At 47.0% G+C, this 24,526-nt stretch overlaps 1 protein-coding gene across 4 annotated transcripts in view; it reads left to right on the top strand.

Annotated features, from left to right (window-relative positions):
• Positions 1-24,526, top strand: part of FNIP2 (folliculin interacting protein 2) — a 127,946-nt gene that overhangs the window by 17,131 nt on the left and 86,289 nt on the right. For 2 of the 4 annotated variants that reach the window (XM_069557290.1, XM_069557288.1), the window contains exon 1: positions 19,245-19,819. The exons of the other annotated variants lie outside the window; for them this stretch is intronic. In XM_069557290.1, the coding sequence (XP_069413391.1) occupies positions 19,659-19,819 (161 nt within the window). In that variant the 5' untranslated portion in view covers positions 19,245-19,658. Of the gene's footprint in view, positions 1-19,244; positions 19,820-24,526 lie in introns of those variants that run through there. 4 annotated transcript variants of the gene reach the window in all.

The raw sequence follows: 24,526 nt of genomic DNA, 5'->3' as shown, positions 1-24,526 counted from the left end.
GCTAAGTTTGGGAGGAAGCTCCAGTAGTCACCCTCTGCAGCCTTTATTCCATGAGAGTATTGCCCCCTGTCTCTTAGTGACAAGTTACCCAGCATCAGAGGAGTTGCAGTTTTGATCTTCAGGGCTTCACTTCTCCTTTTGACTTTTTTGTGGTTTCCTCCTCCTAATGCTATATCCTTAATTTGCCACATTAATTAACTCAGATGCGGTGATTTCTTAGTGGGGTATGGCGACAGGAGGCCCGAGGGGGAAAGATTATTTTCTGAGTACTGCTCAAGGCCCTAAGGTCACTTTTATCCCCATCTGTGATTTGATCTATGCACCTAAGGCAGAGGCACCTGTGGGCCCAGATGCCTAGGGGCGAGAGCCCGTTGGGGATTGGAGTAGCTTGTGCTTTGATGATGTCGAGGAAGTCCCGCCATGAAGTCCTATTAATGGAATCATCTCTCCTCCTTGGCAAAGACTAAGAAGGACATGTTTAGCCCAGGAAATGTAGTGGTGATGGTTTCAGAATAGTAACAAGCCACGCTGGAGGGTTAGGATACTGCAGTTAGGAATCACATCAAGACATAAACCGGTTTCCCTCGTGGATTTCTTTTCTAAAAATCATGCTGAGAGAGAGGTGAGTATTGGTTAAATGTGCTGTTGACTAAGACCAGTGTTTCAGAGAAAGGATCATTGATGATGGACTTAATTGTAATAGTTCACATTCATGTGGATTTTATTTTCCAAAGTGGTCACATGAATTTCACAGAATAGGACATGGATCTCCTGGACTAAGAGGTAGGTGCCTGTGCAGGGTGAGCCAGGTTGGGGACACTGATCTCTGGGCTCCTGCATCGTCTCACAGCCAGTTTTTATCCCTACAAGTTTGGCCAGGTCCCTTTTTTTTTTTTAATTTTTATTTTATTGTGGAGTGTAGTTAATATACATTATTATGTTAGTTTCAGGTGTACAGCAAAGTGATTCAGTTATATATATACATGTGTATCTATTCTATCCTGGATTCTTTTCCCTTACAGGTTTTTATAGAGTATTGAGTGGAGTTCTCTGTGTTATATAGTGGGTCCTCCTTGATTAACTATTTTATGTGTAGCAGTGTGTATGTATTCATTCCAAACTCCTGATTTGTCCCTCCCCCACTTCCCCTCTGGTAACCATAAGATTGTTTTCTATGTCTGTGAGTCTGTTTCTGTTCTGTAAATAAGTTCATATTTATCATTCCTTTAAATTCCAAGCGTAAGCGGTATGGTATGATGTTTGTCTCTCTCTGTCTGACTTCACTTACTATGGTCACCTCTAGGCCCACCCATGTCACAAATGGCACTGTTTCCTTTTCATGGCTGCGCAGTATTCCATTGTGTATGTGTACCGTATCTTCTCTACCCTGCCCTCTGTTGACAGACACTCATGTCTCCATGTCTTGGCTATTGTAAGTAGTGCTGCTGTGAACATTGTGGTGCATGCATCGCTCTGAATTTTGGTTTTCTGTGGATATGTGCCCAGGAGTAGGATTAGAAGTGGGGATAGACGGTAGATCTTCTTCTTTTTTTTTTTTTTAATTTTTTAAGGAACCTACATACTGTCCACCACAGTGGCTGCACCAATTTACATTCCCACCAGCAGTGTAGGAGGGTTCCCTCTCTCCATATCCTCTCCAGCATTTGTTTGTAAGTTCCCTTGCTTTGCACTTGTTAAAAATTGTTATGAATTTGTAACTAAAATGCATTTTATGTTTTTTAATTATCTTGGATGGGTATTCTTTTGTGTGTCCTTGAACATGAGATGTGTGCTCTTTTCTGGTATTGAGGTGCTCTAAGCTGTTAACATGTGACTCTTCGGATTCAGGCCTAGATTTCTGGGTGTGGCTGGGCTGGTCCTGCTTCTCCTCGCTGTCCCCCTGCCCCCACCCTTCTTACCCCAGTCAGAGTGAACCTGTCTCGGTTCCTCCAGCACTTTCGAGCGTTCTCTTTGTAAAGCTCTCTTTGGGCGGACCTGGCCTCCTGCCTCCACCTCTCAGCCGCGGGCTGCTGCCCAGTACAGGGCAGGAGCGGCCGTGAGCTCCGCAGCCCGACTTCGGCTCTGTGACACCGACGCTGTCGCCGCCACACAGCTGTGTGGTCTTGGTGCTTTCCTGAGCCTTGCTGTGCTGGGCTGCTATTTCCTTGCTGGCCTGGTGGGATCAGCACAACCGCTTCGTGGTGCGGCCATGAGGCTCAGATGGGGCTGCCCTTGCAGGGTGAGAGCCATGCCTGGTCCCTGGTAAGTGCTCTGACCACCACCCCAGGGGACAGCACAGCCCCGCCACGTCGTGCCCATCACCGCGCTCAGCACCCCATCCCATTGGGGTGTGGTTTCCTGTGCCAGATTCTGCCGTGACCCCTCAGGGTCAAGGGGACATGCTGCACCCGTGGGTGGTTCATGCCCTTTATGGGGTGGTGGGGGGCGGGGAGGACAGTGCCCAGTGCATTTGTACATTCGTAGGCCCTCAGGAAATCAGTAAATAGGCAACAGCCCTGTTTGTCTAATGCCTTTGACCGCAGCTTTCCTTCCCTTTTGTGAAGATCGTCTTAGCATTTATTGGTAGCTTTGGATGAGGAGAGAAATGATAGAAAAGACCAGCTCCTGGTTGGGCCTGGGATTCTTTGAGAGCTTCTGGGGTTGGGACTTTGCTGTTTTGGGCCCCTGTTCCCTGAGGAAGAGGCGGTGCACATGGACAGGCCTGCAGGAGAGGGGCTGTGTCCTCGAAGCCAAGGTTACAGTGGGGTCTGAGAGAAGCATCCGGGCTGGGTGTCCTCATGGGGTCACGGCCGCCCCGTCCAACTGGCAGGGTTTCTCGCTTTCAGCTTCTGTCAGTTGTCAGGTGCTCGTACAGCCCAGAAGCCACTTGACTTTAGTCAGCAATGAAAGCAATGCAAAGGGAAAGCTTATGCAAAAAGGAGAAGAGTTTCTGGATGGAAGTAACGGGAGAGAAGCATTTTCAGCTCCAGGGGTAGTGATAGTTCACTGCGGCAGCCCCACTGGTGTTCTCGGTGCAGAGAGCCTTTCTTAGGGGGAGGTGGGGGCTCGCTGCGCTGCCATGATTCCTTTGTTCAAGGCCGTTGGAGGTCTGGATGATTAATTGCTATAAGGCATGTTGGATCTTCAAGGCTCAGTGGTGAACAGCAAAGACTGACTCCAGACAGGGCTTCCAGGGCAGTCAGTTGGAGGGCAGGTTCCAGCCTTCCTCCACCTGCTCTGCCCTGGTGGAGCGGCAGTAATAATCAGCTTTAGCGGTGGGCCATGCACTCCACTGTCCTGTGGATGCATCCGGTGCGGGTACACTGCTTACAGTTTGTTCATACGGGGGCCTGGTTCTTTCCAAAGAAAGCAAGGTGGGATGTGTAGCAATCACTAGAGCCTCTGTGTGTGTGTGTGTGTGTATGTGTGTGTGAGAGAGAGAGAGAGGGAAACAGCAGGCTCTTACCACTCAGAAGTCATTTTCACATAGTTAAGATGTTAAGATGCTATTCTGTTATGAAAAATAGCTAGTTCATGCGTTTATCAGAAAAATGGGTATATCCTAGGGTGACCTGGGTTTTGTAGGATGACCAGGTGCCCTGACCACCCTGTATGATGATGCCTCTGTGTGTGTTCCGAACTCTAAAAGTTAACTCAGGAGCAAGCTTCACATCTGTTCCTCATCTTCCGTATTTCAGGTACGGTGAACGGTTAGAGTATAGGAGTGAATGAGGTACATCCTGCCTCGAGCTGTTCAGTCCATGGAGGTTTATTACACAGGTTCTGTTGTAACAGGAATTCACAGTGTGCCAGAGAGCAGAGACTGGGGCCTCACAGAAGCACCCAATAAACAACTCTTACATTACCCAAGGTCTCTCAGCTTGGAAGGTTCCTTCATTTTTCAAGTGGTTTTTTCCTTTTAGGCACTTTTATAGGTTTTTTATCTTTCCATTTGAAGAGTTAGATACTGAATATATATATTTAAGTCATTTTGATGCTTGAGCTCATAATTTTTAAATTTTTGTTGTCCTTCCATCTTATCTGTGGATGATTGTCTAAGAGTAAAAGCCGAGCTCTCATGATCTGAATGCGTTCACTATGGATAGTTCCCTGCAGACCTGACTTGGGGCTGGACGGGTGGGGGTGAGCGTTAGGTGGGCTGCGGCAGTGGCCTGGGACTTGGCGTTTTCTGCAGGACTTTGTGGTTTATCTCCAGCCCCTCATGGTGCGTTGCTTCCAGTCCCCTCGCTAACCTTGTTTTACTTTTCAGGACCCCCAGATACCCCAGGCTTCAGATGTTTCTTTCGCATTAAGAACCTGTAAGGAGTTCTTAAGTTCGTATGTTTGCGATACCAGGAATTTTGCTAGTTGTAGTCTGTGACAATTCAGATACAGGAGATGCTTTTGGAAGGTCACTGCCTCCCATGGGTTCACGGGGCACCAGGCCTCCTAGCCCCACTTGGCACGTGACCTCGGTAGCTATCTTCACACTCTGCGCCACACGCCCCCATGCTGTGTGGAGTGAGGGCTGCAAATGTCTGTCACGTCCCTTCTCTCTGGGTGCCTTACGCAGAAGTGCTGCATGTGATGAAAGCTGGGTGTGGGTGGATGAGAGGTTCTGATGGAGCCTGAGCAGGTGACAGAAGACACTGAGACCCCGACGGCAGAGTCTTCCAGTCTTTTCCTTCCAGTAGAGGAGGCGCAGGTGAGTGTGGGCTGGGCTCTGGTTAACAGGCATTCGCCCCACACCCGGCTAGTCCCAGGGACGCACAGAGGACCGAGACACGAGCTGCCTCGAGCTCGTGGGGAGCAGAGGGGGTGGCCATGGAAGCCACATCAGGTACCAGGATAGTCGCTCCTCATCGCTCTTGGATTCCATGTGTGCAGGCTTGCCTGCTCGCCAAAACTTGTTTATAGCCTTCAGATCAGGGCTCAGGATGTTTTTCTGGTTGTCTGGGGACACAGGCAGGGTGGCAGAATCCTGCAGCTGCCCGGTGTGTGCATTCCCTGCTGAGGGCCAATGAAGCAGTGCTTGCCTTTCCTGCCTGCTCTCCTGCTATCCTGTGCATGGACAGGCACTGCAGACACATGAAGTGTGCAGTCGAGAGAGTCCAGGTGGGTTTTTTTTCTCCTTTGCAGTTTTGTGCTTTTCATTGGTGATGTTGCTATTCGAAATGGCCCATGTGCATTGTGCCTGAGCGCTGTCTCGAGTCCTCAGGCAGGACGGCTTTGATGTGCCTGATGGAGAAACTCTGTGTTAGGTGAGCTGTGCACAGCCATGGGCTCTGGTGCTGTTCGCAGTGGGTTCAGTGTTAATGAAGCAATGGTGTATATTAAATAGCAGAAACACACATAAAGTAAAGTTCGATACTAATCAGTTGGTGAAAATCGTTTGGCCAGAGGTATGCAGGCACCTAACCCTGTATTTCTTCTCAAAGCAGCTGTTTATCATTAACTGATTCCATCTTCATGGAGCCTGTATAGAGCTCAGGCACCATGAATGACTGATCTCCCACACCAAGAGGTGGAAAATGGGCCCCAGATTCTAGAATGAGTTGGACTGATGAGGTGGGGTCAGAGCCATGGCTTTGCAGGGCTTGAAGGATAAAACAGTAAAGCCCAGATTGGGCTTGTACAGGGAGACCCTGGAAGATACCATCGTCCAAGGGCAGGCTTGGAGAATGGGGTGGCTTTAAGGACAGGGCAGCAGGCACAGGCTCCTGGGGAACTGCAGGGCAGATGCAAGGCTGCCAGAGGAGGCAGAGCCCCAGCTGGGCAGGGGTGGTAACAGTGCCCAGGCATGTTGGCTGTGTGCTCATTCTCTGAGACTCCGTGCGCTCTGAGATGAGATGGGGAAACTGGAAAGTCTGGGTATAGACACGGGTGTGCAGAGACTGCTGCAAGTGCCTGATGAGTGACCGGTTTTCCCCAAATAGACAGGTGTGCTGTTCTGGTTTACAAGCCCCGCCCCCTTTGCACCTGCACAGGATGGGGAGCCAAAATCAGCCAGGTTTATGGGTTATATTCAGGGAGGGGAGAGAAGGAGGGTGGTGCGCGAATGTGGACCAGGTCACAGGGTGCCCCATCTTCTGCAGAGCAGGCTGAGCTCACACTACCAGTTTCCTTCATGCTCACCCAGCACCCACGGCCCTGCAGTTCCCGGTTCCCTCGTCCCGTGACCGTCTGGGTGGAGGCTGGGGGCGGACACACTGTGGTTCGTACAGAGGTACCAGCTGCTCTCGGTTCTCTTGCAAGGGGTGGGGGTGAATGGCTTCCTCTGATGGTCTGAGAGGTTCCCGCATGAGCCTGGCCTTCCAAACGCCCTGTGTCTTGGACTAGGTTTCCTGCCTTTTCTCAGAGTTGGAGCTGGAAGAGTGGCTGGTCACACACGTGCACACCACCGGTCACGGGGCCAGCCTGAACAGAGAGGTGCTGAGTGTAAAATCCACCGTGGAGTCCAGGGACAGGGTGGATTATTGAATTCAGTTCATCTGTTCCTTTTGTGCTTTTCTGAAACGTGAGTCTTAGAAAATTTTAAATTACATATGTGAAAAGTGAAAGTGAAGTCGCTCAGTCGGGTCTCACTCTTTGCGACCCCATGGACCATAGCCTACCAGGCTCCTCTGTCCATGGGATTTTCTAGGCAAGAGTACTGGAGTGGGTTGCCATTTCCTCCTCCAGGGGATCTTCCCAACCCAGGGACTGAACCCGGGTCTCCCACACTGCAGGCAGATGCTTTACATCTGAGCCACCAGGGAAGCCCAGCTTCCCATAAATTTCTACAGGACAGTGTTTCATTGCTCCCTTTGAATTTCTCGGACATAATTTGAAAGCACTGTTCAGTGGTACTACTTCTAAAGACCAGATTCTTGGGTCCACTTGTGTTAATTCCGTGGAAGTTGTACACTCTTCAGTGGAAGAGTGTAGCTGTTGGAAACAAAAGGAGTACAGTCAGGAGTAGAAAAAATTCTCTCTGGTAGGGAAAACTTCTCCCTAAGAAGTGTGTTCTTTGTGGAAATTCTTGTGTAATTCTGGGTGACAGTGAAGGTTCACGACAGCTGCACTAGATGCATCGTGACTGACGTAATCTTTAAGAACTGACGTAAAGGGTAGTGTTGCCTCATGTTCTGGACTACTTAAGTTTAGTCAGATTTTTAAATGTGTGATTATTCTTTAAAGGCTTTATTGTTTACTTTTGAAAACTGTTTACCCACTTGTCTACTTATCATTTGTCTGCTTTGGGTCTCAGCTGTGGCATGCAGAAGCCTTGTTGCGGCACATGGGTGTCTCTGTCGTTGGGGCTCGCAGGCGTAGGTCCTCCTCGGCATGTGGGATCTTAGTTCCCCGACCTTGGATGCCAACCATGTCTCCTGCACTAGAAGGCAGATTCTTAACCACCGGACCACCAGGAAGTCCCATAAATGTGTGATTATTTTTCACAGGAACACCCGACTCTGTGCTGGTTTGGGCCATAATGAGGTTTTCTTGTCCCTGAGAAAGTGACTGTTTTCAGAACCTGTATGAACAGTGGTGTGTGAGGTAGCCTCAGTGAATCGACAGAAAAGAGGTTAATTCCGACTTCAGAAGCACTTACCAGCTGCCTTCTCCCTGCTGGGTGTGAGCTTAGCGCCACAAGTAAAACACAAAAGAAACAAAATGTTGCTGTTCACCTTTTCAAAGAGTTCCTCACCTGGTTTGGAAGTTCGTGGCCAAGGTTAATATCCTAATGCATGGGAGGAGGAGAGAGTAATACCTGACTCTAACAGCTAAATGCAGATCCAAGGTTACTTGTTAAGCACCGCTTGCCTGTGTGTTCCTGATGGGGACTGCCTGCTGCTGGAGCCTCTTGTCCTGCACTGTGACTGTTACCTGTGTGAGATGCAGGGGCTGTGGTTCACGATGCAGCTGAGGGTTGGTTGCAGCAAGGTTATGGGAGAAATTCTGAGCTGCTGGAAACAGATAGCCTCTTTCAGGGGTACTGTCACTGAGTCCGCCCTGTCTTCCTGTGTGGTTGTTGAAGTATCCTTAGGAAAAGGGTCCTTATGGGGAGCGTTTACAGGATAGATGGTCCTTGGTTTGGGTCCTAAAAGCTTTTGCTGGATTTGACTTCTGTTAGGAGGGGCGGTCTGTGTGGTTGGAGGGACCTAGGAGGTGGAAAAGGACTTGATCCATAGAAGAAAGAATGGCTTATGTTCCCTTCAAAGCTAATTAATCATAGATTTCATTTTCTAGCTGTTACACTAATTTGTTCTAGAGTTTATTGTTCCCAAGGGGTTCTGCAGTGAGTTGCTTTGGAAGGCTTAATCGCCTGCAGCTTCCAGGGAATTGGCCCCGTTCGGGAAGGCGACTGACTTTCTTGGATAAAACGATGATTTACCAGATGCCATTGTGGTCACGGTTACTCATCTTTGCTCCATGTTGAATAATGCAGTGCAGTCATCCATGAGCTTAGCCGCCCAGACAGGACAGTGAGTGCTCTTGGGCAGGCGTGCAGAAAGTAGGACACCCCATATCCATCTGAGTGGTACAGTAAGCATCCTTAGCCACCTTCCTAGGAGTAGAGTGAGTGTCAGCGTCACCATTATTTCCAGCTAAGAAGACAAGCTCACAGAGTCATGTGGCCCAGAGTGATGAAGCCGCAGCTGAACATAGCCCTCTGCCCCGCAGACCTTACCTCGTGAGATGGTCCGGCTGCCATGCCTCCTGGATCCTGGTCCCCAGCTCGTCATGAGGAGCTGACTCAGAGGAACGAGAGGCTGCTGAGTCAGAGCTGACAGCCTTTGTCCAGCTCTCTCCTCATAATTGACTTCTGTCGACTGCCAAGCAGCCCTCTTAGTCGGCAGCTGGTAGAGCTCTCAGAGCACTTGAGGAGGCTTGTGCATGTAACTTGCCAGCGATCCAATTACGTGAGAAGTGTTTCGTTTTATCTCTGTAACGGTATCGCTGTTTCATCTCTGGCCAACCAAACCAAAGGATCGGCAAGAAACACTTTCTGTCACTAAGTTAACTCTTTTTAAAAAATGTATTTCTTTATCTGACTGCACTGGGTCTTAATGGCAGCACCTGGGATCTTTAATCTTCCTGTGGCATGTGGGATTTTTGGTTGTGGCATGCGAACTCTTAGTTGTGGCACGTGAGAGCTAGTTCCCTGTCCAGAGATCGAATGCGAGTCCCCTTCATTGGGAGCCCATAGTCACTAAGGTAACTGTTAGCCTAACCTCTAGTAGGTTTCCTTGAATAACTCTCATGACCTTTATTTTGCACTGAATGGATATGTAACCGGCCAAGAATGAGAGGGATGCCGGTAAGAAAGCTGTTGCAATAGTCCTGGCAGACTCGGGGCTTGTGCTCTGAGCAACCCAGCATCTGCTTCAAAGCGTCAACAGAAAAGTTCAGCATTATGTTCAGATGGAAGGGAGAGGAACATAGATGCAAGTCATTTCCTAGGTATTTTTTGAAACTTGTTTCTCGTGAGTTACACAGTTTGGATAAGAATTGGGCCAGTTTTGACAGGGAGATGGGAGGGAGCCCTGAAAACTTTGTCCCGCAGAGCTGGTTTCAGTCAGATAGGTGGAGTGAGCCATCGTGCTGGACAAGAATTCCTGCAGCTGCCCATATGCCTGGTCACATGCTTTGAGGGGAACGATTCTGAGCCAATGGCCCAACCCCGAGGCTCAGGCCTTTACCTCTTTCCCGACCCTGGGCTGCCAGCACTTTGCTCAGGTCCACACGCCAGTGACAGCCTGACCCGAGATCAGAGTTAAACTTTACAGGTTGTGTAATCTTCGCTAATATGTTTCCAGCTTCTGGAAGTTTCCAAAGGAGTAGCATGTGGTGGGTGCTGGGAAGTCATAGGGAAAAAGGATTGTAGATTGAGGTCTAAAAAGCTTTTATCTAAATTACTGGTTATCTAGCTGATTCCAGAAATAAAGAAATCATTTCTCAGGGATGAAAAGACAAGCAGTACTCCTTGCAGGTGGAGAGCCATCCCAGAGAGCCTTCCGACCTGGCATTAGTGCGCATGGCCTGGCCACCCCTTCTCCTGGTAAAAGCTGAGATATGAAGCAGTTAGAGTCCCAGCCTTGCTATAACCCTCCTCCTCAGAGAAGACTTTTCACTTACTACCTTAGGGGTCTCCTGGAGTCTCGTCTCTCCTTTCCTTATCTTTATGTTGTCAGCGTCTTGTACTTGGTTAGGTACATAGACTTTGAATAGCACTTCTTTTTAAAAAAGTGTTATCCTCTTGGGTGGCAGGGGGTGGGAGGGAGTATACTTGTATGTATGCTTGTAGCTGATTCACGTTGTTGTACAGCAGAAACCACAACATTGTAAAGGAATTATCCTCCAATTAAAAATAAATGAAAAAGAAATGAGGAGCAAGGAACATTGGAAACAAGGTAGGAAAACGTTGAACTATTTGCAGGAGATGTTCTATGTAATATAGTTATATTCCAGAAGATATATCCAATTGCAAATACCGATCCCAGTCTATTTATGAGAATGAACTGAAAGACTGTTACTGCTGCTAAGTTACTTCAGTCGTGTCCGACTCTGTGTGACCCCATAGATGGCAGCCCACCAGGCTCCCTCGTCCCTGGGATTCTCCAGGCAAGAACACTGGAGTGGGTTGCCATTTCCTTCTCCAGTGCATGAAAGTGAAAAGTGAAAGTGAAGTCGCTCAGTCGTGTCTGGCTCAGCTATTTGAAAACTTTCATAAGGTAAGAACAGGAGAGGACAGTGAAATCTAACCGCACTTGGAACAGAAATGGAAAATGCTTCAGAATAATTCCAAAAAATGTTTAGCAGAAAAATATATCTAGTTCCTTGGGGCATCTTAATATTGTGAAAAAAGCTAAACTATCAGTATTGTGAAACAAGTTAATCTATCAATTTAAGACTAACTCAAATAAAATGTTAGTGATTTTGTTAAAAAAATTTCTCATTGTTATGCGTGTTGTGTTGCTGCTAGGTACTAAGCTGAGTCTCCAAATAAAGGGAAATTGAGGGGTCTTATTTTTAGTTAGATGTTTTAACAGAGCCTGTAGCTGCAGCTCTCTACTTTTGCTGGTTTGTGTAGATATTAATGATAGCAATCACTGAAGGAAAAACTGTGAGGAACATAGCAGTCTAGGTTCAGAACACACAGGGGGCGTGCTTTGCTTTTCCTTCCAGCTGCCTGAAATTGTTTGGACTCTGACAATTTCCTTACCATAAAGCCTGCAGAATTGTTATAGAACAAAGAAGTCAAGTGATCATTACTGGCTTGGCAGCAAGAATTTAAAAACAAGTCTCTTTACCCATGGTTTGTAAATAATGCATAGCTATTGTTGAAAAGTGGAAAATAGAGAATTTTAAAAGGAAAAGCGTGTTAAGTCCTGCTATGCAGAGACATTCTAATGTTTCTTTCTTGTTCTTTTTTCTGCTTCTGGTTTTTGAAAAGCACAGTACTTATCAAAGAGCATACACCATTTTGTATTGTAGCTTTATAGCATAAGAAGTTTTCTGTGTCTCACAGATTCCTGAGGACATGAGACATGCATTCATTCTTTCAGTTGCTGAGAGCCTTTTAATGATTGGCTGATTCTTGGCTGTGCTGGGACTTCATTGCTGTGTGTGGGCTTTCTCTAGTTACCGTGAGTGGTGACTGCTCTTCGCGGCGGTGTTTGGGCTTCTCGTGGTGGCTTCCATTGTTGCGGAGCACAGGCTCTAGAGCATGGGCTTAGCTGCTCTGTGGCGTGTAGGATCTTCCTGGATCAGGGATCGAACCCATGTCCCCTGCACTGGTAGGCAGATTCTTACCCACTAAACTACCAGGAAAGTCCTGAGAGCCTTTTCAGTGCCTCAGACTCCCTGGAAACGGGATGGGTGGTAACCTGGATCATGATCAGTGCCGCATATCACCATGAACTCTCAAGTAACTTTATCTGAATCTGAAAGCTCCATTCTCTCGCAGGTGCTCCCTCATTTTAAATCAAAGCAAAAAAAAATTAAAAAAAATAAATAAATAAAGCAGTCATATGGGTTGATTTTATTGTCTGTTTCACCTTACTTTGTACGGATCAAAAAGTCCCTCTGTGTAGGAGTCAGAGCCTCAGCCGGGCATGGTCAGGAGAACAGGGCAGTTCATGGCAGGCAAGGGGACCCACTAGAGACCCGGCCACCGTGATGCTCGGAACAAACCCCAGCCCCACCGAGGACAGAGTTAGTGAGAAGCTGTATCTGTCGGTAGCCTCCGGTTGATCTTGGAGGAGAGACTTGGACTTGACTGATGAGCCAGTGACATCCAGCTGCCGCACCTCCTGCTTGTCCCCGGTCGGTCCTCAGGTGGGGTGAGTGGTGTGGCTCACCCTGTCACTGGCGGGGATGCATCAAGTCCCGGCCCGGCCTGGACACGCTCCCCACGGTGAGCCTGGTCCCTTGGCCCGCCTGTACTCCGTTCTTCCTGTCTGCTAGAGATCAGTGCCGCTGTTCCACGACTGACAGAAAGCTGCTAGAGCTGTGCTTGGCACGTGGCGTCGTGAGACTGATCAGCCAACGAGTCACCCCGTCCCAGCGTCTGTCTAGGCTCTGCCGGCCTTCCTCAGCACAGGCTTGTCCGGTGGGCTTCTGTGGTGTTAGGGTGGGGCTGTGGGCTGACCGCTGTCCTAAGGACGTGCGTAGGCTCAAAGGGCTGAGCGCCGAGGGACGTGGTCTCCATCCTGCATCTGTCCTCAGAGCCTGTTTCCCGAAAGCACACTGCCTCACTCCCTTACCTGAGTACATGTCCTCTAGCCCAGCAGGCGCCTTCTTTTTTTCAAATTTGATTCTTTAATTAACTTTTTTTATTTAATGAAGAGTAGGTGATTTACTGTGTTGTGAAGGTTTCAGGTGTACAGTGAAGTGATTCAGTTATACATACATATGTATATATTCGCCTTCAGATTCTTTTCCTTTATAGATTATTGCAAAATATTGACTAGAGCTCTCTGTGCTATATGAAAGGTTCTTGTTTATCTATTTTATATATCATAGTGTGCTTCTAATTAATCCCAGACTCTTAATCTATCCCTCCCCCATCCCTTTTCCCCTTTGGTAACCATAAGTGTATTTTCTGTATCTGTTAGTCCGTCTCTGTTTCACAGAGAAGTTCATTTTTGTCATATTTTAGATTTTACACATATGCGATATCATACGGTATTTGTCATTCTCTGACTCACTTCATTTAGTGTGATAATCTCGCGGTCCATCCGTGTTGCTGCAGTTGGCATTATTTCATTTTTTATGGTTGAGTAGTATTCCACTGTATATATGTACCATGTCTTCTTCATCCATTCATCTGTTGATGGACATTTAGGTTGCTTCCATGTCTCAGCTATTGTGAATAGTGCTGTTACATATACTGGGGTGCATGCATCTTTTCAAATTAGAGTTATCTCTAGATATGTGCCCAGGAGTGGGATTGGTGGATCACATGGTGGTTCTGTTTTTAGTTTTTTCAGGATCCTCCATACTGTTCTCCATGGTGGCTGCAGCAATTTTTCATTCTCACTAACAGCGTAAGAGGTTTCCTCCTCCTCCACACCCTCTCCAGCATTTGTTATTTGTAGACTTTTTATGATGGTCATTCTGACCAATGTGAGGTGATAGCTCATGATAGTTTTTATTTCCGTTTCTCAATAATTAGCCATATGGAGCGTCTTTTCATGTGCCTGTTGGAGGCCTTTTTAAACAAGTCCGCGTTGAATGAGGATGTACAGACGGAAAGGGTACATGACCTGCCTGCTGCACGTTCACATGAGCGGTGCTGGGATCAGGAAGCAGAGTTTACCAGCCTTCCGTAACTTTTCTGGTGTCTCCTGCTGGGGACCACCCTTCAAGAAGCCCTGATAGGAAGGCTTGCTCTCAGTCATTCCTGGGTGTGGGAAAGACATCAGGGAGGGAAGGAGTTACCCCATCAGAGGGGGGTCTGTGCTGTGGATCTGGAACCCCGCCCCCTCCTCTCCGTCGATTCTTACTTTCTTTACATCAGGGTAGCATGACGAGGCAGAGGGACACTCACTAAGTAAGAGTCATGAGACTGGATTTCTGGGGGAGCCGCAATAGACCTTCACTTTTTCTCTCTCTGAACCCATCTCTCAGCTGTGGTTTGAGTTGATTTTTTGTTATACACAGTGATCACTGTTTTTTGTCACCTGACGGGCATGCTGTTTAGGGATGCAGAAACGCACAAATACCCACCTGGAAACTTCCTGACCTTCATTCTCCCAACTCTGAGTCAGGGATGGGGATGGATCTGTCCTCAGCCGCCACGTCCTATGGGTCAGAGGTGGCCCTGGAGCATCGTGCTGGGAGGACAGGAGGGAGGTCCTGGCCCTGGGCAGAAGGGCTTCAGTGGGGGTCTGGAGTGCCAGGTACCTGCCTCACATGGGCCACATGGCTCTTCTGCTCTTCTGGGTGGCTCAGTCCTGGGCTGTGAGGGTGGAAGTGGGTACAGCTTACAGACTTGCACCAGGGGCCTCCCTTCTTCACACACATCCCTGAGTTCACGCCCCCACTCCACTCCCCACTTCCTTCCAGTGGGTGGAGCTTCAGGAGGGCCATGGGAGCCAGCTGGTGACCTCGGATCCTTCTCCCAGCGTGTGAGTGCAGCTGGACCGCATGGGCAGATGGAGAGCTTGACTGCTAGAAAAGCCCATGATAAGTGGTCTCTTGGGTAGTACTTAACAGCTGATGAGCAGGATGTCTTGTCCAGTGTGGTGCTGGTGTTCAGTCACTGAGTTATTTCTCCCTCTTTACGACCCCATGGACTGCCTTACACCAGGCTTCCCTGTTCTTCACCATCTCTCAGAGTTTGCGCAAACTCATGTCCATTGGTCAGTGATGCCATCCAACCATCTCATTCTCTGTCACCCCTTTTTCCTCCTGCCCGCAATCTTTCCCAGCATCAAGGTCTTTTCCAGTGAGTTATCTCTTCGCATCAGGTGGCCAAAGTGTTAGAGCTTCAGCTTCATCATCAGTCCTTCCAGTAAAGGTTCAGAGTTGATTTCTTGTGGGATTGACAGGTTTGATATCCTTGCTGTCCAAGGGTCTCTCAAGAGTCTTCCCTGGCACCACAGGTCAAAAGCGTCAGTTCTTTGGCGCTCAGCCAGTGTGTTAACAAGTGGCTGTGGGGGAGCCCATAGAAGAGGATGCTCCCATTTCAAGAAAGAGAAGACAAAGGTCAAGGGAGGTGGGGAACAGGATGCTGCCTCTCTCACCCGCTCCATCCACTGCTCGCATGGCTTGAAGAATGGGTGTGGTAATATCATTATTACTTGTTTCTCCATTTACTGAAAAACTGTTAAAACTCCCATGTAAATGTAAGGAACTTGAGAGCCATAGACAGGCATTCCTTTTTAAGTACAGTGGTGGTGGTTTTGATGTATACCCCTACTTTATTACATACGATCTGGTTTTAAACTGTGGAATTAGGGTTATTTAGGGGGGAACAGAGAGAAAACATAAAATGTTAAAATACCATGAGTCATGTTGATTGGAGTGAACACAAGATGTTAAAACTTGTAAAAGACCTTGTGCTGTAGTAGATGAGAGAGAGGGAGAAAGAGGGTGTTTGGAGTTTGAGCAGAAGTACCCTCTGCAGCACGCTGGAAGAGGCCGATGGCTTGTTGTAGCGGATTCATGTCCTCGGTGTTTTTTTTTGGGGGGGGGGTGGTTTGGGTAATATTTATTTACATATTTATTTGGCTGTGCTGGGTCTTAGCTGTAGCACATGGGAACTTTTCTACCTTTGGTTGCAGCAAGTAAACTCTTAGTTGTAGCATGTGGGCATCCAGTTCCCTGACCAGGGGTTGAACCTGGGCCCCCTGCACTGGGACTGCGGAATCTTAGCCACTGGACTAGCAGGGGGAGTCCCTCATGTCCTAGTTCTAATGTAAGTGAAGTGAACAATCAATTGGGACAACTCACTACTGGCAGCTTGGAGTCTTAGCCACTGGACCAGCAGGGGGAGTCCCTCGTGTCCTAGTTTTAGCGTAAATATTCAGTGATACTGAGACAATGAAAAGGTCATATGTAAGATCTGCACAAAGTGAACATCCAGACCCAGTCTTTTATCTTCAGAATTTCTGGTTAGGATCGTGAGATGCGTATACTTCTCTATTGGAAAGAAGTTACGTGTTAGTGTTAAAAGGGTGTTTTTAGAAAATCATGCAGAATTCAGGCCCAGAACATCTTCATGGGGAGACTGGGATTCTCACTGGGGAAGTGGTTCTCCACCGGGTGGTTCCCAGGCCAGGAGTGGCTGTGTCCTTGGAACTTGTGAGAATCACATTCCCAGTTTTTAGCCCAGAATCAGAACCGCTGAATCAGAAATCGGGTTGCGGAGGCAGGGATGGTTGGCCTAGCCCTGGGTGTATGTGAGCCTGTAAAGTGTGAGCACCACCCTGCCAGGGAAGTGGAGGCTAAAAACTGTGCTGACCAAATTTAGGGAGAAGCACTGACTCTTGAAGACACAGCTCAAGTCTTGATAGAAACCCTACAAGGGCCTGTCTTAGTTGCTCCTCTTCCTCATCCTTGCATGTTAGTTACAGGCTGAGTGAGAGGTTAGAGTTTCTGTTGGAGGGAATTCTTTCCCAGTGCAGTTCCTCCTTGTTTCATCCTTCATAACCATGTTGTCATTTTCTTCTCTTACTATTCTTGTCGTTTAAAAATGTTCCCATCATCCTTTGGATTGTGGATACATACGCATTGTTTTAACAGTGTTTGAAGCCTTGGGAAGATGTAAAATGTTGGAATGATTGAGCAGCTTTGCAGCTATCTGCTGGGAAGGTATATATACAGAATACATAGTTACAAAGGGTTTGTGTCCTTTCCTCAGGGCCTAGATAAATATCTTTCAGAGACTGAAGTTTTAAAAGTGAAATGTGTTTTTTAATACATAAAAAGTGGGTTGTGTTCCCTGCAGTGTTTGCTATACATGTTTTGTAAAATCTAGTTACTTGGTCTTTTTCAAGGCTCCACCCCATCAGCGTAGGATGATGCTTTCATTTCCACTGTGATTCTAGACAAGGTGAGCCAAGCCCCAGGTGAGTTGACGGCATTGACCTAGGGCCTTGCCCACATCTCAGGTGGGCACGGTGGTAAAAGGGGATTCCTTCTGCCTCTGCTCACTGGGACAGGTTGATGCTACACGGGTGCTCCCTGGTCCTCTTGTGATGAAGAAACAGTGATTTTCCAGATGGTTGAGAAGAAAAACAAAGAACCCCTGATCTCACTGAGGCCATGAACTTGAGCCTTGAGCTCAGAATGTGTTTGCCTTTCTGGAGAAGTGGATTTGCTTTCTCCTAACCTGGCCCTGTCTTGGGATTTGAGCCTGTGTCACAGAGGAGGTGGTTGCCATCATAGGTGCATTACAGTCTCTCTCTCTCTCAGAGGAGGGTGTGGTTAACATCTTCTGTGGGTTTGTTGCAAAGGAACTTTAAAGTCACATACACAGTAAAGTCTTAAGTTAACTGAGGTCTCTGCCTTGCAGTGTTAGACCTTGTCACACTGCAGAGTGGAATACACGTGGCTGCCATATGTCGAGACACTTAAAGCCCTCTGAAGCCTGTAGATGAAAAATTAATCAATAGTTGATCTAAGAAAGAAATGGAAAATTTTGTTCGAGCCAACCTGAGGATTATAACCTGGGATATGGTCTTTCAGAAAGCTCTAGCATCATCATCCTGTCAGTGGTCAAGGCACAGTTAGATGTGTTTTTGAGACAAATGGTTGAATGTCAGATGATGTGTTGATAGTTTGCACAATCCAGATCCACACATGCAGAGTTAGTTGAGGGTCATCCAGACCCCTCATGGGATTAGGAGGGAATGTCATCTCCTGAGGAGGTCTTGTCGGTACAGATCACCATGCTCTGAAGGTGAGTGGGGAGGCCAACACAGGCAGAGGAGCATTTTTAAGTTTTTCTTGTCTCGCCATGAAGTATGAATTTTATTTAATCAAATTAAAGACCCAGCCAAGGGTTCATCAGATTTGAGAACTTTTAGTATTTTCATCACCCTGATTTTAGGATGACAAGAGGAAAATGAATTGGGACAGTCCAGTTTTAGCGACCAATGCTTTTTATTTGTTCTAAAAGAAAAATCGCATCCATTAATTCATAGTACTGTCAAAAAATATTGATATGTATGATATATCAATGTACATCATACAAAATATAAATTTGCATCACATAAAATAGCATATATATCATTAGACATAAAAATGTAAAATATGGAAATATGTCATTTATCAATGCATTTTATGCATACTTATATTTTATATAAGTATGTATCATAAAACAAAAATATAAAATGTTTCATAAAATCATAGAAATAATGCGATATATCAATATATGTCATAAAATACAAAATATAAGTAAAGTATATATACCATGTAAGATATATCACATAAAATATAAACTGAAATATAAAATATGTATCATGAAATGTTGAAGTATGTGGTATATTAACATATATCATGAAATCCCATGGATGGAGGAGCCTGGAAGGCTGCAGTCCAAGGGGTCGCTGAGGCTCGGACATGACTGAGCGACTTCACTTTCACTTTTCACTTTCATGCATTGGAGAGGGAAATGGCAACCCACTCCAGTGTTCTTGCCTGGAGAATCCCACGGACGGGAGAGCCTGGTGGGCTGCCGTCTATGGGGTTGCACAGAGTCGGACACAACTGAAGTGACTTAGCAGCAGCAGCTATATCATATTGGTATATAATACCATATTATTCTCATTTTACAAATGAAGTACATTCATGTCATAAGTAGAAACTGAACTGCCTTTTTTCTTATATTCTACTGGTTCAGGGCTCTCTCAGTTTGGATGCACTTAGGAATTAAGAATCCAGTGCAAGAGCTTTAGAGGTTTATGGCTTCTCGGTCATTATTATTTTTCTTTCATAAATAAATTCAACATTGGTATTAAAGCCAGGATGTATCCCTTCCCTCACCCCACTTCTGCCCCTGTGCGTCAAGCCCTGCGGTGGGTTTGCTGAGGGCCGCCGTCTCTCACTTGCTCTGGGCAGGATTTTCAAGGTTGCAGAGTAAGACCTGTCAGCTGACACTTGCTCACAGGAGAGCCATTAAGAGGGTGGTGGCCAATGTCAGGACAACCTTGCAGCTGCAGGCGAGTCACCGGGTTTCACCCACAGCCATGTGAGCCGTGTGCGGAGATCTTGTGATCAATTAATTGGCTACTTCATAATCTCCGGCCGGGCCACTATGGAGTGAGTCAGTCCGAGCCACTCAGCCTGTTGAGAGTCTTGTCTTTTGTAACCGGAGCACAAACCCAGGAACAAAAGTAAGAAGTGGGGCTTGGACTTATTGGATTCTAATTCTAATGGCTTTGCTGAGAGCCTGCTTTACAGAGTGAGGCAGGCATCTGACTTCCTAAATCAAGGGGCTTCGTTTACGTAACAAGTGAATGTTCCTTTTTTTTTTTCTTAAACTTCTGAAAGAGGAAATTGGAGGGTTGCTGCCAAGAAGCTTGTGTCACCTACCTCCTCTGTACAGGGAGTGCGGGTATCATAGGGACAGCCGATCACTGCGGAAACCCCTCCAGCCATAGGTCCTTCCAAGTCCATGAGGACAGTCAAAACCACCTGGAAGAGGGCTGACCCGCCGGGAGATGTGCGGTTGTTCGGCCAGGACCACAGCCCAGGCGGGGGGCTGGCGGGACACAGCCGGGGGTGTGAGTGATGGGCGGCCGCACAGGATGCTTTTCTGCACAAGGACTCAGAAGCATGCCAGAGTCGGCAGGAGCCCTGATGCCTCGGAACTCAGCAACAGGTTTGAAACTTCTGTTCTGTCTCAGAGTCTCAGAGAAATTCTCACTGGGCACCGGGGAGGTAAATCATGGTGATCTGAAACTTGGGTTTGCAGACAGGCACAGGTGGTTGGTGGGTGTGCAGACAAGCCCTGTCCTTTACAGAAAAGATACAAGATGGGTGTTTTCTAGCAGCTGTTTGGGGCCTGCTGCCCATGTGGTCCTGAACCTCCCTTTGCTCCTATTGGAGGCACCAGGAAGCAGTGGGTGCTGCCTGTACCGGGGGGGAAGCTTGAACAGTGCAATCTCAGGGCTCCCTGAGAAAAGCAGGCACAGCCCCAAAGGACCAGCATATTGTCAGACAGGGCCTGGGTGCCTCACTTCTCAGTCTGGCTGGTGGTGTTTCTGGTTGGAGGTGGGGTGGTGAGGGAGAGTCCAGGCTTCCCCTTCTGGAAAATCCTTTCCATGGGAAGGAAGATGTTAGGATGAACCAGTGTTTGTAATGCAGCCCATCAAAGGAATATGTATTATAATTACTGTTTAATTGCTACTTAATTGTTTCATTCATTTTGGAAGAATTCACTAATTAGTAATAACTCTTAGTTGAAACATTAAGGAATTTTAGTGCGTATCAGTGAAACAGAAAAATACCTTGGAAATTGCATTTCATTCCAAAGTATTCAGTAAGGCCAGAAAAAGGTAAGCTCCAGTTCTCATGATTAGTGTAAAAGTAATTTTCTAAATCCACTTAAGTATTGTTACTTTTTTCCTTATAGATTTTTTCTCAGCATTAACATGGCTCATCAACTGTTTACCCCATAAATATAGTTCTTGGTTCTTGACTAATAATCAGGATATGTTTTTTGTCATGTAAAAATCATGGTATTTCTTCAGTGGAAACAATAAAATGGTACAGAGTTCACTGCAGGATAAGTGTCCATAGTTGGAAACCCCGTGCTGTCTACTCAGTATAGGGATGTGACTGTTCAGAGAAGAATCTCACTGTTACACCATCTGTGGTGTCTCCTATGTGGAAAGGATGGCTGAGTGACAGCAGAGTATGGTAGATCCACACTTGGTCATCTTGGGTGTGGATCCAAACCCGATCCTGATGCCAGCTCTGCTGCCCAGAGGCCGTGTTAACCCTGGCTGGTCCCCTGCTTTTTTGCATCTCATTCTCAACTGTTCAGATGTGTAGCTGGTTCAGATTGCTTTTGAAATTCTCTCCTCTAAGATTCTACAGGATAGCTTTGGGACATTCTGAATTCCTATTTTTGTTATTCAGACAATTCTTGATTCCCTGAGTAGGTATGTGGAGCACCAAGGGTGGCACCCACATGAGAAGATGACACTCAGGGCGTCACCAATTCTTGCTGAACTTCTTAAGAAGTTTTCCATACGAGCTTCTGCTTCTCCCTCTCGGTGAATTTGCTCTTTTTCAGTAGGATTTTAATCATTACTTTTTAAAATGACACTTGAAACTTAATGAGACCTTTTCACGTGCATTGTCTCCTTTCCTTATTTTAACTTCCTTTAGACTTACCTCTTAGGTGCCGAGATGGTTTTAGATTCTGTACGGTGATGATGTGTGTCATTTAGTTGGAATTCATCTCTGGTCACACCAATTGTCTTGGCCCCATTTCCACTTTCTCTTCCCCCTTTTTTAGTCTTGAAAAGGTGGCCGTTGTTTGCAGGATGGTGCTTTTTTTTCCTGAATTTCTCTAGAAGTCAGGCCGGTCTTGGGGTGGAGTGAATTATTGATGGGAGCTTATGCCCCAAGGATCTGGCTCCAAGTGCTCACGAGGTACCTGTGTGGCCAGGTCAGGTGGCAGCCAGCCAGGTGTGACTCCCAGGGCCCGCTTTGCTCTTGGGTATCTTAGATCAACAGTTTCAAGTGGTTGTCTTAGCTGAGTACACTGATAAGTAGTTTTCTTTCTTTTTTTTTCATTGCTCATGATTTTCCACTTAGTCAAAGGCGAAGAGTCAGATTCCATAAATGCAGTGGAAAGGCTCCAGGTACCTAACAGTGGCACCATGTAAACCTGGCACAATGTTGCAGAAAGAAGCACTGGATCTTCCCACTGTGGTTCTTGTGGAATGAGAGATTTCAGGATAGAAGTCGTCCCACCTAGACCTTTGCTTCTCCTCTCTTTAACCTCTAGAATGTCAGAAATTGGTTTTCAATATATTTCACAAAATTCCAGAGTCAGCACAGACCTGTAGAGTTTGATGAGGCATCTTAAGTGGTTTGCCAATAAAACATTCCTTGCTGAAACTCAGTTCAAATCTAGGAACTGTGAACTGCGATGTGGGGCTTCAACTGCAGTTGGCTTCCAATCTGCTGTCTTAAAGATGCTAGTAACTTGACTTTTCAAACTTTCCCAGCAAATTAAATCCATCCATAGGGCTGTTTATATGCAGAATCTGGGAGGACTTGCCTAGCTTATCTTGTAAATCTTATAAATTGCTGTTTTTCTGATGGCATGAGGAAATTTGATGCAGCCTTGCCTTAAAAAGTGTGCCCCCGAATGGATAACCAGTAAGGACCTATGGTATAGCACAGGGAACTCTCCTCAATGTTATGTGGCAGCCTGGATGGAAGGGGAGTTCCGGGGAGAATGGATACATGTTTATATATGGCTGAGTCCCTTGCTGGTCCACCTGAAACTATCACAAAATTGTTAGTCAGCTATACAATTCAAAATTAAAAGTTTTTTTTAAAAAAACACAAAAACATGCCCCACACGTGGAGAGGAACTGAAACAGCCCTTCAGAGTCAACGGTGCTTGAAGTTTCACATCTTGACATCTGGGTTTAGAGGAGATCCACTGTGGCTGCTTTAGAACCACCAGGAGGGAGGGAGAGGAGTGACTGTAGATCTCTGATATGTCTCAGATGAACCTATTTTATTAAGAAAGATAGAGCCTTCGCTTGCTTGTGGAAGATGCTTATGGAGAAACAAGTACATACACCGGGGTGTTTCTTCCCCAGTGCATGCTTTACGGAGATGAGCTGACCACAACCATACAACGGTCTATGTTTAGAGTGGTTAGAGTTCCTGAAGGTTTTAGTAAAAGGCTTCTAAAGGGGAGTCTAAGGCAGGGTGGGCTGAGGCGGGGAGTGTTTGTATCACGCTCTGCACTGAGAAACACTGTGACACTTCCTGCTTGGGAAATGAGCTGCTGGACAGGTTGAGTTCGTGTGCAGGCGTGACCCCACCCCGGTCAGCTGACGGCCCCGTGCTGGTGACCAGCCCCACGGGGAGGCTGCAGACCCAGGGCTCCTCTTCCCGACGCCCTGGGCGTCACCGCTGCGAGCGCCCTGCTCCCCTGCCCTTTCAGCTGACTTCCTGTGCCACGAGGAGTTCTCTTTGGCTCGTTAAGAAGAGAGTTTATTTCCACCCGTTGATGGTTGGGATTTGGGGATGTAATCTGAGGACAAGTGAACGGTGGAAGGAGTGCAGTGGTAACGTGGTGCTGGGCAGAGGCGTGTTGCCCTAGGTTCAGGGAACGTCCCATCTTTTCTCTGATCCCCATCTCTTGGGGGTGAGTCAGGACAGCCTCGGAACAGGGGCTGCTGCTTCCACGCTGCCAGCTAACTGACTTACACTCGATCTGGGTCTTATTTTGAGGACAAGCAGGGTAAAGCCCTGTTGTTAGTCACTGTAGGGGAGTAGGTTGAGAGTGCTCCAGGCAGAAGGCAAAGCACTTTGGCTCTGGGGCCCCCAGGCCAGGTGCTGGGTGCCCGATGAAGGGTACTCCCCGCCAACGTCCCCACTGCCTCCCGCAAGCTCTGCTCGGCCAGATGGACTGGAGAGGATGAAGTGGCCACGACTCCTGGGTCTCCTGTGACTCCTTTGTGAGTCAAGCCATGGCTCAGCCTCATCCTTTCATTATTACAGTAGCAGAAGCTGAATAACCTCTGAACAAGGGGAAGCAAGCCCTGGCGGGAGTCCGTGAGAGCCATAACCCGTGACCCGCCTGATACTGTAATTAGACTCCCAACCAACACTCACCAAGGGAACCTAGCCGGCGGGATTCCTGGCAGCCCTCCCCCACCTTTATGGGATCCCAAGTGTATGTGGGATGTTGCATATCAGGTGTTCATCCGTCAGTCAGACTTTTACATCTTGCAGGGTTTGCTCCTCCTCTTAATCTCTCATCTTTCTTAGTTTAGAAAGGCTTTCTAACATGTATACTATCATGTGAATTGAATCGCCAGTCTATGTCTGACGCAGGATGCAGCACGCTTGGGGCTGGTGCATGGGGATGACCCAGAAAGTTGTTATGGGGAGGGAGGTGGGAGGGGGGTTCATGTTTGGGAATGCATGTAAGAATTAAAGATTTTAAAATTTAAAAAATAAAAAACTAAAATTAAAAAAAAATAAAAATGTAATGTCAAAAAAAAAAAAAAAAAAAAACAAAAACCCCAAAACAGCCCACTACTCTCAGGTCTTTACAGAACAGATGTGAATTAGAACGCTGTCTTTTTTTCCCCCCCTCACTATGTGTAACATTCTTTTTCACTTTCATTTCTCACCCTCCCCAAAGGTAAACAAAAGAAAAAAATTAAAAAACCAAAACCTTGGTAGAGCTGAGCTAGTTTCTCCACTTAGTGATTTTTTTCTTTTATTTTTTAAATCTCACCCCTGACGTGAGAGCGTAGACTGTGGCACCGATTTAAGGCAAGCGCCCGTGAAGTGGGATCTTCTCTGCCTTGATCTCACAATC

This window comes from Ovis canadensis, chromosome 17, assembly GCF_042477335.2.
Source record: "Ovis canadensis isolate MfBH-ARS-UI-01 breed Bighorn chromosome 17, ARS-UI_OviCan_v2, whole genome shotgun sequence".
NCBI classification, from domain to species: domain Eukaryota; kingdom Metazoa; phylum Chordata; class Mammalia; order Artiodactyla; family Bovidae; genus Ovis; species Ovis canadensis.
Note: the sequence above shows the minus strand (reverse complement) of the source record. Positions and strands in the feature narration are given on the sequence as shown.